We start from the raw sequence: 13,524 nt of genomic DNA, 5'->3' as shown, positions 1-13,524 counted from the left end.
TTCAGTAGCTGGTCGTCCTCGAGGAAACACCATTCGCTCTTTCCATTCCACTGCACCTGCATCCGATGAGTAGTACTGGGCCAGGTAATCTTCTTGCCATGAGTCGTTCCATGAGGTTCTGTGACTCCTCCCTCCAAGTACCTGCTACGACGTTATGGTGTTGGTCCTCATGGCCGACGTCAGTGCCAGCTAGTGGGTAGCATTGCAGTGCCAGGTTGTGCATGACACATGCCCACAAAGTTATCTTCATGCACACCTGTACATCCTGTTGCATCGTCGTTCCAAAGACTCACCATCTCATCTGCAGCAGGCCGAATGCCTTTTCCACCACACGACGAGCGCGAGATAATCTGTAGCTGTATATCCGTTTGGTGGGATCTTGTTATTGGTGGGAGTAGGGCTTCATCAACCACGTATTGAGAGCGAAGGCATCGTCGGTGACTATGTGGAAGGGGATGGGTTCTTCGTCGTTGGGCAGATTTCTGTCTTGTGGGAGTTCTGCTCGGTTGTTTGTGATGGCCCTAGCCAGGTTGCACTTCTACCAGGTTCCTCCATCCCCAGCACCTCCTTCTGCACCGACGTCGACGAACAGGAACCTGTACTTTGCATCGGAGAGGGTCATGAGGACGATGCTGTGAAACTTCTTGTAAATGAGATACAGTGATCCTCCACCTTTGGGTTTCTTGATCGCGATGTGCTTCCCATCCAGGGCTCCCACACAATTGAAGTAGTTCCACTTGGAGGCGAATCGTTTTGCTACGTCATTCCATTCTTCTGGTGTCTTGGGGCCCTTCATCACTTCTGGTTTGTATATGTCGATAATGGCTTGGCAGACTACTGTGATAAATCGGCATATGGAACTCTTGGAGACTCTGAAGCTGCATTCCAGGCTTGTATAGTCGTTCCCACTTGCCAGGTGGTGGAGAGTGACCGCCAACTTGAGTCCCACCTCTTGTGCATGCTACATCTTCGTGTCCTTCTTCTTCAACAGGGGCGTCAGCCTTTCGACCATCTCCTCAAACAATTCAGGGTAGATGCGTAGAAAGTTCTTGTGTCCTTTGCTGTCCTCCTTGTTCAGTTCTTGTAGTAGCCCTGCCCTGCCGTCCTTTCTGCATGCTGCTGGTGGCTGTGGCACTCTAGTACGACTTCTCAACCGGTCGATGACCTGGACTGCACATTGACACAGGACAGCTACAAAAAATCTCTGGGTCTCCTGGGGTGAGAGGCTGTTGAGGTCCATATTGCATGCTGGTTGGGTGTGGAATGAAAGGATGTGCTTGGCAGGCCTCTATATATACCCAAGATTCATATCTGGCACGGTGTGTCACGGTTTGGCACGATGTGGCACGTTGCATGTGCAACAATCATGCAAATTTGCACGTCCTAACTTGTGCGGATGTGCGCGCACTCCACAACAACACCGCAACTCACCTGCAACACAACGCTACATGGAGTAACAAAGCCGCAAGAGCGCATGCCCTGGCATAGCAACAACGACCATAACGCCACGCCAACTCTGTAACACTCCACTAGACACCACAGGAACACGCCGTGAGGTGCCCGTAACCAACCGCCCGGGTCTGCTCCATGCCGCCCAATAACGATAATTTTTTCTCCCCACCGCAACAATTTTGTAATGGTTTCTTGCAGTCCCACACTGTAACATCCCGCAACACGAAAGTGCGTAGGTGTAAACCTACCTTTATCTGGGAAGGTGAGAAGAGTCAGCAGCAGACAGGGAAATCAGAGGATGAGCCTGATTTCACCAGGAGAGAAAGAGAGCCTGCAAATTATTTTCTGTTTGTATTTGACTTTACTCCTTACCTTAGGACTTACATCTATTGGAAAATTGGGATATATATATAATATATATATATATATATATATATATATATATATACGTATATATATATATATATATATATATATATATATATATATATATATATAATATATATATATATATATAGTAGTATATATATATATATATATATATATATATATATATATATATATATATATATATATATATATATATAGAATAGTATATATATATATATATATATATATATATATATAGAATAGTATATATATATATATATATATATATATATATATAATATATATATATATATATATATATATACTATATATATATATATATATATATATATATATATATATATATATATATATATATATATATATATATATACATGTACATATACATTATCGTAAAAGCGAAAAGTCTTGGGCAATATATTCAGTACAGAGACATGGGGGCTTATTATGGCAATGTCACATACATTTATTAGCAACGTTTCCGGCCTTGCCCCATTACCACAGCTGTAAAGAGACGACTATATATAAAGTATAATAAAAAGACTCATCCTAAAAGCACCATCATACATTTGTAATAAAATCCACAGGACAGAAAATGCTAAGAAAATTACTATCTCAAGCAAAGCAAAGAAGACGAGTGACTAGAAGAAACAACAAAAATGAACTGAAGTTTCTTCGATGCAATAGAGTTTTCTGTACATCGTATAATGATATATGAGCCGTGGATCATGAAACTTTCAGCCACGGCTTTGTGGTTGCCAGTCCTATAGCAAGTTGTGTAAATGCAACCTTTAATAAAATAAGAACTACTGAGGCCAGAGAGCTGCAATTTTTTGTGATGTTGTAGGGTGGATGATCAACATATTAATTTGCTGTCCTCTAGCCTCAGCAATTTTTAGATCTGAGGGTGGAGAGGAAAAGTGTTAACAAACAGACAAAGCCATCTCAATAGTTTTTTTTTTTTTTTTTTTTTTTTTTTTACAGAAAACTGATAGTGAAAGGTCCCAAGTAAATATGGCTATGCCCCGTATAGAGGGCAGCATAGAGGATTTGATTGTTCAGGTTTGGAACTATTATTTTTATGAAAAGTGATTCGAAGAGAGCAAATTGATGAGGGTAGACGCCCGTGTAAAGATTTTAAAATGCTTGTACTCTATATTTAATTTACATATCTTTGTATATATCTGAATACTCGAGAATTCTGTAGATGACAACTGGACGCCTGGTCAGTAAGTCACCCATCACGCCCCTATTAATTAATATCTATTTGGACCTTAAGAAGTTTTCGAGCTGCCTGACATAATTTCGCAAGCTACATATGCGACACAAAAGTAAATAGTCAGTCGCCTTCTTCCCCTTGCTCAAGATGGTAATTTTCTTATCCTTTTATTTCTTGTGGATTTTATTATAAATGCATGTTAGTGTTTTTAGAATGAGTCTATTTATAGTACTTCATATATATTCATATATTCGTCGCTAATAAAGCTATTTGAAATTGCCAGATATATGAATGTGTGTGTGTGTGAATCTCTTGGTATTAATCTCACGCAGCAATAAGTATAAATTTCATTCTGTATACAATAACTGGTCTGTTAACCGATTTCCTTCTTGGAATGCAAAACTAGTTCAAATTTTTATAATTAGCTAGTTCATCTGAACAAGTCAAAAGGTCTATTTTGTTGACAAGATGCCGCAAATAGCATGATAAATAAATAACATGCCACTCACTGTATCATGCTGTTCAGGCTGTCATTCTTGACGAAATTTTATTACTACATTAACACCGAATGTATGATTCTTATGTAGGTTTATCGGGCATTAATTCAAAGAAAAAATCAGTAGAAAAGGAAATATATATCAAGCAAGTTGTGTAAGAGTTACTGTCCCATAAAGACGGAGGAACGATGATTGCCGGTGCCTTTCTCCTCACGATACAGCCTACTGAAAGCGGTCTCAGCTCTCAGGGCTTTACACGCTCGATGTCCTTACCGGGTACGTCGTCTGAACGCTATCATCTGTTGCAAAGCATGTACTGTTCTGTCCTTGGTGTCCTTGGGTTCACCAAGAGCCGTTTCTGTTTTTGTGCTTATAACCTTTGATGAAAAGGCCTTTGAGAAATTCATAAACTCTGTATGATGATGATCATTTCATTCATCTGCCGGATGCATATATATATATATATATATATATATATATATATATATATATATATATATATATATATATATATATATATATATATATAGATATATATATATATATATATATATATATATATATAATACTATATATATATATATATCTATATATATATATATATATATATATATATATATATATATATATATATATATATATATATATATATACTATATATATATATATATATATATATATATATATATATATATATATATATATATATATATATATATATATGCATCCGGCAGATGAATGAAGTGATCATCATCATACAGAGTTTATGAATTTCTCAAAGGCCTTTTCATCAAAGTTATAAGCACAAAAAACAGAAACGGCTCTTGGTGAACCCAAGGACACCAAGGACAGAACAGTACATGCTTTGCAACAGATGATTGCGTTCATACATACATATATACATATATATATATATATATATATAATATATATATATATATATATATATATATATATATATATATATATATATATATATATATATATATATATATATATATATATATATGTATATAAGCCAGTTCCTTGACAATGTCTTTGTAAAGACGAAAGCGCTTGGATTTCTGCGTATCATTTTCCTGTGGTATTCTCTTATTTAATTAAGACACGTGCATCTACTGTTATTTTTTAAGCATATATATATATATATATATATATATATATATATATATATATATATATATATATATATATATATATATATATATATATATGGATAGATATATTACATAATGTTTCATTATTCCTGGAAAAATATATACTTATGAAAAGAAAAAGAAAAAATTTCAAATATAATCAATCAATATCTTGGGCCGGTTACAATAGGGCATCCGAGGTGTGGCCCTGTTAAGCAAGATTATTGAATATCTTCACACACAATGGTGGTGCTACATGCTCATTAGGTAAACAAACAACACATATGATCCAGTACCTGCCATTTGATAGGCAGGGTGCCTGTTCGAACTCCGATTTCTTTACAAGAAATATGTGGTGTGGTACAGTTTAACGAGAGAGCAATTGTTCTATGCTTTTAATAATGGTAGTTGTATTAATGAGGCAAAAATATGATTTACATATTTGTATATCCATTCTCAGTAGTTTTATTATGTGCTGACATAAGTCCACATACAAATGAGTGTATGTATGCACAAACCCACTAGTACACGACAGTTTTCATCCAAATGTGCACATTCCCCAGCGTAAGTCTAGATCATCAAGCAAAACTCGTCCCGAATGATCAACAATCAATCACAGAAACAAAAATTGCAAAACTGCTGCTCAAGCGTGGCACCCACTCGATATGATGGATACAAAGAGAGGCCTCATCGACGGTAACTAATGTTTTTGGTCCGTGATTGTAGAGAGAGAGCCAGAGACAGCGGGAAACGAAAAAGATAGTCATCAATGTATTTTGATGCAAAAATTCGACGAAGTATGCGATCTCGGGTGTCTGCCGGTATGATTAGATTTGCATGCCTTTCGTTTCTGCCGTCCTCTGTGTTTCCCGAAACATTTAGTTGCCCTATTTTTGGAAAGTAGGCAAAGTTGGTTTTGGGCACCTTTTGCCTTTTCTGTATTCTCAGCCAAAGGAAAAAATAGTCGTTTGAACATACGTTGAAAACTGCCTTGTTTTTTCAAATTAGGATGAAGGAACTAATTTTAGATTTTATAAAAAGATCGGGTCTTCCTTTTTTATTCGAGAATGTTCTCTGCAACAATGAAAATTTAGCTTTAATGACAAAATGAACATTGCTGTTCATTGAGCATGGTTACCATCGATTGGTAACATATTGGACACCAGATATTCCTTAAAACTTCCTTATTTGAAGTATGTTATTCAAATTTTCGTAGCCTTGGCCTTGGAATCGTTTTTAATCTTGAAAAGGATGTTTGCAACGACTTCGGTGTTTTAAGAGTTTATAACAGAAGCATTTATTATCACCATTTAATATTCACTGGGTTGAGCCACAGATCTCATTTTTGAGTAATTCTAATTCCAGTGTACCCGATTACTACTTACAATTTAATGCTAGATGATTCACCAGTCTTATTTTTCGCCAATAAGTTTCCTGACAAATTTAGGGAGTAAAGAAATACTTTTTCATGATCAAATATGGAAGTAAAGTCTTTAATACAAGGTCTTTAAAAAGCAATCGCTTGCATCAATGAAACCACTGCAGTGTTCACATTCCGTTACCTGTGTTAAAGGAATTATATTCTCTCACCTTTGTATATATTAGTTTTCTATAAAAATAAAGGAGTAACGTTTTTCAGTACATATTTTAATGCAGCCAGCGAAATTTGTTTTCATATCTTCCGGTTTTTATCTGTTAAACTGTGAGATATAAGTTCAGCAGAAATTAATCAGATTCCTTGAATAGGATTATGTAGCTTGGTGGTGTTGCACGCGACTTTCCACTGCATTGATCTTGCTTTAACCCATAAAATAGTTTCAATGGCACACGACTTGACTCTTTATGCGAGCTCGAAAAGGACGCATAGGTCTGCGTGCTGAGTCAGCATTAGTCATTGCTTTATTTTCACCAGGTCTCACGTAAGTAAAGAGGCGGGAAAAGAAACGCATGTTTTCTCATTAGGACATTGAAGCGTTTCCCTTCCAATGTAAAAAGTCAATGTCCAGAGTTCCAGTAAGTGAAAAAGAAACTCTGGCTAAGAGGAATTTTGAAGCGACTCATTACAGTCTTCTGTTGTTCATGGTGTTGCGTTGTTTCCCACCCCGCTACATTTGCTGTTACTGTTGGTATTGCTGTAGTTGGTGATTCTGATGATTCTCATTGGACTTGTGTTTGCTGCAGCTTCCATTGTTGCTGTTTGGAGTCATTGATCCTGATACTGATACTGGTGTTATTGTCGTTACAATCTTATCGTCAAAGTAGTTGATGTTTGCATCATCATTTGTAGCATTTCCTGCTTCTTGAAATATTGCTATATATTACATAAATAAATTTATGAATCCAACCGAAAAAGTAAATTGGTGTTGGTGTTGATTAAATTTTATTTCGATAAAAATGCTGTAATAAAAATAAGCACAACAGGCACTTGCATAGAAACTGTACATAGAAAAAAAATTAAACCAAAATGGGGCATAATCTTCTTACAGTGACTAAGGTATAAGTTCCGTGAAGAGTCTGGCCTTTACAAGGGATCGCTATTCATGAACGAGTGGTACCGTTTCCAGGTCATAAAACAAAACAAAATCGTTGTCTTTCTCCATGGGATGTTGGAGTTCTCTCTGGCTTTTACAGGGACGGTGGGTTCAAAAACAAGTTCTTTATATAAGAATTTACATCTGTTTTGGTTCAGCTTTTTAGTCGTATTCTGTAGATCTGGTTACCGTTAGGATCTGGATCTCCTTCTATCTCTCTTCATATATATATATATATATATATATATATATATATATATATATATATATATATATTATATATATATATATATATATATATATGTATATATATATATATATATATATGTATATATATATATATGTTTATATATATATATATATATATATATATATATATATATATATTATATATATATATATATATATATATATATATATATATATATATATATATATATATATATATATATTAAGGGAAATCGAAAGAAATAAAGTAATTGCTTCATGTAATGAATAAAGTAAAAACAAAGCCTTGTTTTTTGTGATATCTTAGAGAGCTGTATGACATTATGACTTAACTTCTGTCCAATTGTTCCTTAACTGTCTCGTAGATTGAAAACATGTCAATGTCATATTAACAACGTGACAGAAGTGATTTATCACGTGTCATACCCTTGTCACATTCAGCTCAAGTCTATAACCACCCCAGGTTTTGAGAATGGACAAAGACACTTATCGGATTACCGCCCCCTTTCCACCATATTTTAGTCCCCAATCTAATTTCACAAAGGTCGTTGACAGAGATTAGCCCTTAGTTTGCTAGAGTCCACACCTTCTTAAGTGTAGTCCGTCTGACCTGACCTCTCACTCTCACCGTTGTTATCACAGTATAGTGCACCGGTGACCCTGCCTCCTCACACCTGCGTTTCTGTCTACCGACCCAAATCTCTCGACCTAATATAGCACCCCTTTGTACCCTTTCTTTCCATACCCTCCTCTGCCAGCGCTCAATGACCTTTTCAGGTACCTGGGAAGATTAGCGTCAGAGATGAAAGGACCTAAGGAGATCACTCCAGTTTTGACAGAATATTTCTGGAACCTCCCAAACGTGGGTATAAATATGGGCTGGCATGACCCATGAAATTGCACTGTGCCCTAACATTCTGCCCTAGCCAGTAATTGCGGTGTCACGCCTGTCTAAAACAACAGGCCTTTTCTAGTATAGTAACTACTAAGTTTTTAGTGTCCTTGCTCACTTCTGCTCTTTACAGCCATGCTTGGAAGAAACGTGTTGTTGTGTGGTCATCGTATTGGCTATGATGAAGAAAGTTGAGCTGAGAATCTGCATCAAATTTTCCCAAATACTTGGTGATGCCAGTGCACTGACCTATGCAAAAGTGCAAAAAGTGTATGGGGAGGAGTGTAAGATCCGCACAGGAGTGTACTAGTGGTTCAGACATTTTGAAGATGGCTGACAAAATGTCGATAGTGACGAACGTTCTGGGAGATTTGCAACCAGCAGAACTGAGAAAAACATCGCAGTTGTGTGTACAGCTGTGAGGGGAAATCATCGAATCACCATCCGTGAGCTGCTGGAGAATGTGCAGAATAGTTATGGTTCAGTTCAGTCCATTCCCACTGAAAATTTGGTTATGAAAACTTTTTGAAAACTGTCATAACGTGAGATGAATCTTGGCACTATGACTATGATTAAAATCTAGTCTCAGCACCATGACAACACACCTGCCCATCCAGCACAGCTTGTGCAGAAGTTTTTGGCCAAATAGAGCATCCCCCAATTCCGACTGCCAATTTATTCCCCAGATCTCACCCCTTGCGACTTTTTCCTCTTTCCAAAAATCAAATCCCACTTGAAAAGAAGAGGTTTTCAGGACTTTTCATAGTACCAGTTCTGATACTTTATGATCACACCTCATACATAAAAATTTATGTATGTATGTATGTATGTATTTATGTATGTATGTATGTGAACATTCCAGCATTACTCTGAAATGAATGTTGCAATTTCAACCAAACATGGTATACATATGTCTTACTAGCTGGAAAAGAGTACTTTGGGGGTAAGACTTCACTAGCACCAAAGTTGCTGGGGTGGCGGGATGGAGGTGGGGGGTTGGGGGGGGGGGGTGGACATGTAAACGTATCCAAAAACAACAGATATTAATCTCTAATACTTAGTTTTCTAGATAGCTGAGGTTAATAGTGGCACTCCCAATGCCCTTTATATTAAAAGTCCAAGTTCACCCCTATACTAATGGGATACTTGTGGGGGGGGGGAGAGGTGTCGAAAATAGAATGCTATAAATGTTTGAGGTTAGTGTTGAATCCATTGTTTTTGGGGTTGCTGAGGTGAATAGTGACATTCCCGATGCTGTTGAAGTCCAAGTCTAGTCAAATAGAATTAATAGAATTCTGTATAACATGAAAATATTTGGAAATAAATCTAACTCGGTGTCAGTAGAGCCTTTTTGAAATTTGTAAAACCAAAAAGAACTATGTATTTAAGGGACTCTAACTCTGCAAGTCTTCCAGTTTATCATCTTTCAGTGAATGTGAAAGTCCTTTTGCTCTTTTAGATAATTGCTGAAGGGTGGATTCACCCACGAATTTATTTATTCTTGTTCCCGATGGTGTTGCATTATAGTGAATTTGTGAAAGCTGTTTCTATATAATTGCCTACTATACTTCTTTTTTTTTAAACATATATTTAAAAATTCTTTGATATTACAATATGGATAGATTTGATTCCTTTTCCTGTCCAATAGAAGGTTGGGATAAATAGTATCTGGATGTGTTCTACATTTTGGGTGTGTTCTATGCTTGGTGAGTTCTACGGTCTGGGTGCATCCTACGCTTTCAGTTTTTACCATGCAGTGCTGGGTACGTCAGCTAGTATGCCCATAAAGAACAACCATCACATTTTAAACCGGAAACTTAAAGCAAAAGGCAATTACCTACCATTTTTCCCTTTATTTGTAACAAAATATACTGCATAATACACTATGAAAAAAAAATATATAACCCTTTCTTTTTCTCTTTCTCATAAATGAGACAATTCAATAGGTGGGTTGCCAATCTGCTTTTTGCCCTTATTGTTTTTCCTCGATTCCTGTTCCTCAGCCAATTCGGAAAACATGAAGAGAAACGTTATCAGAGGTGCGGAAGGTCATGAACTTCCAAGACTTCAAGGAGAATGTGGACGATCTGATCATAACGACAATCTCAGTATGTAATTGCATGTTTTAAGGGTAAATGGTAATAACGGATTCCTTTGTAATCAGTTGCCGAAAAAGTCCTTTGTCGCTGAAGTTTATGGTTTAAAACATGTATGTAAAGTCTGAAACTATTGAGCATTGGGAAATTTACGATATACAAAATGGGAATTTCTGGACACAGAGTTGTTTGAAGATGAAAAATAGGAAACAAAGAATAATAGAGAGTATAAAAAAGCAGGAAAATTCTAGAACAAGAACCAAGAAAATTTAAAAGCTAGGGAAATCTTAGATAATTCTGCAGCTATTAGCTTAATAAAAAATGTTTTTGTTAAGATTCGTTTTTCTTATTGTTTTATTTTTTATTTTATTTTATTTTATTTTATTTAGATGTTGCAAGTCCAGAAACATATGAGGTAAGAAAGAAAAGAAAGTTTCCTTTCTCGGTGCTGTATATTTTTGTTAGAATTTTCAGCGTCATTTTATTAAAGGCTCCTTTAGTTCTGAATCGAGTTAGAGTCTAGTTACGCCTAGCGTTGCTTAGGCACTTGAAGAAGTTCTCAAGTTATCATTGTGAACTATGATTTTTATATTATATATATAATTGATTATAAACAACGCTAATATATTATATCATATTCAGTCATTACTACAGTGCTTAATATTTCAAATTATTGCACCCAAGCAATATAAGAATACTTGTACGTATACCGGCAAGTTCATACGTAACCGGGCCTTTACTGGACACTTACAATGTGTATCAGTGTTTGTCCTTTTCGAAGAGATATAAACCGACCATTGTTTGTGCGAAATGTTCCGGAAAAAGCTACCTGTTTCTCTCCTTTCATGAGATCCGAGCACCGATTTACTTGACTGGGGAGGCTGTGAATTCCTGTTAACAATTCCAATTGCGACAAGGAAGTCCCGGCAAAGAAGCATAATTGCGCCAAATTAGAATGTAGTTAACCATTGCTGTTATCACGGTGCTGACTTTTTGAAACCGGACTATGAGTCTGTGGGAGTTAGGAATATCATCGTATTCATTCTGCTGTGCTGAGTGTTCTAGATTATATAAGATTATCTAGCAATTTAATATGTTATATATTATATTTTTTTCTATTCATTTTTGGGTTATGTTTTATAAGTGTTTAAAAAAATGTCCTTCTTGACATGCTGTGGAAAGTATGTAAATGTATTAGTGAAATGAAAAGCTGAAAGTTTGTAGATTTTTTTGCAGTTGTATGTACTACATAGATCGGCCTGCCTATTTATCTGATATCCCTATATTGAAGAATATAACGTCTTATATCTAGGATACGTTCGTTTTAAACCAACTCCCATCTTCAGGTTTCACTACAAATGTTCTTTAAGGCGAAATCTCTAAACACCTGCTTCTTAATCTCCTTTCGTATTAGGTATTCTTTTACGCCACACTCCTCCCAGGTAACATTTTTTTTTAAACTGTAGCCTGACGAGACGGGAACGAATTGCCTTTACAAAGGTCAATCCCACAAATCGACATTCCTCTTAAAAATGGGACCTTTTAGAGAGAGAGAGAGAGAGTAAAAAAAAAAGTTTCCGAAGTTCCGAAGAAGAAGAAAAACGCTAACACCCAATTTCCATTTTTATCCTATTTGGTGAACTATTTTATTTTCTGTACTTTTGCTTTTTGTTAAGTTACTTTTTATGTTAACGGAATGTCAGTGATATCTGATTTATTTTCTATTGAAACTACAGTTTAAATAAATACATTGAAAAAAAAATTCTATGGGATGTATAGCTATTTTTTCGGGCACAATTATGAAAAATAACCTTCAGGTCACTGTAGATACGTCTATCTAGTTCACTCCATTTCATGAAACAGTTACTCTTATTGTCGCGCTTTAGATATATATACTTTTTCAGGTTGTCTTTCATTCTAGATAGATTTGACACCAACGTTCACTTTTGTCATTTTCACCATTTCCCTTTGAAGAGTGAATCCAAAGAAATCCTTACCTTTAAATTGTATCCATTTTTCTTTTTTTGGCGTGGACAATATGATCTTTTTTTCCGTTTAGGTAAACTGGACAAAATTAGCTTCCTTTAACTTAAGTGTCTCATATCTTCTCCCTCAGAGTTCTACTAAAGTCTCTCTTGTATGCGACCTGAAATGACCTCATAACTTTTCAATACTAATAAATTCGTGTTCGACGGTCGGGTGGAAATGAAAGTGAACATTTCATCTTCAGTTGTGTTACTTTGGGTCTAGAAATGAAGCTCAAGTGAGGTTGAAATTTAAGCAGATATTTAAACTTGTTTTAACAACTTAATTTTCTTTACCTATTTCGTTTAGTTATGAAATGTTTAGCACAAATACGTAATACCCCTGTTCCTAATGCTATCCTGTATGAAATAAACGCAGGGACAAAAGTGTAACACACTGTTCAAAATAATATTACACCAGACAAAAGTGTAACACACTATTCAAAATAATATTACACCATAGAAAATATTTCTGTTATGTAATACAGGAACCGCAAGAGGTGCATGAAATTTTATGACGTCTGTTTTTCATCTTTCAGCTCGAATGAGTTGTAAATTTTGCCTTTCACGGATCATTATCACGAATATAGTAACATGTGGAGCTGTACTTCATAGCATTTTAGTTCCAAATATATATTTGTATTGAAGGAAGAGGAAAACGTTTCTTATTATGGTTGGTGTAACAAAGTATATTACTAGACAAAGAATATATTTGTTTGTTTCCTTATTTGCTTTTGCAGTTACTGCTCGAAGCAAATGATATGGAAAGAAGCAGGAAAAGAAGCGTATAACAATTCGGAAACCAACAGGAAACAAACCTACTAGATCGGAATGTAATATGATACCCGCAAAACTAAACTAGCGGCCTTGGTGCTGTTTCCAGTAATTTGATGAAATAATGACCTTTCATCACCAGCTAGTTGATAACAGTTGAGAGATACTTCCAGCAGGAAAATTAACATTTTGATGGAAAAAAGAAATATTTATGATACACCGAGAATAAAATTGGCCACTTCTCTTTTGAAAAGCTTAAGACAAGATTTGCAGAAGAAAACCAGA

At 35.6% G+C, this 13,524-nt stretch overlaps 1 protein-coding gene across 1 annotated transcript in view; it reads right to left on the bottom strand.

The window, feature by feature from the left end:
• Window positions 1-961: 961 nt before the first annotated feature.
• The window catches only part of LOC135223113 (uncharacterized), a 28,536-nt gene continuing 15,973 nt past the window's right edge, over window positions 962-13,524 (bottom strand). The window contains exon 2 of the mRNA XM_064261617.1: window positions 962-1,170. Within this exon, the coding sequence (XP_064117687.1) occupies window positions 962-1,170 (209 nt within the window). The remainder of the gene's footprint in view (window positions 1,171-13,524) is intronic.

The sequence above is a fragment of the Macrobrachium nipponense genome, chromosome 8 (assembly GCF_015104395.2).
Source record: "Macrobrachium nipponense isolate FS-2020 chromosome 8, ASM1510439v2, whole genome shotgun sequence".
NCBI classification, from domain to species: Eukaryota; Metazoa; Arthropoda; class Malacostraca; order Decapoda; family Palaemonidae; genus Macrobrachium; species Macrobrachium nipponense.
This window is presented reverse-complemented; position numbering and strand designations above follow the sequence as displayed.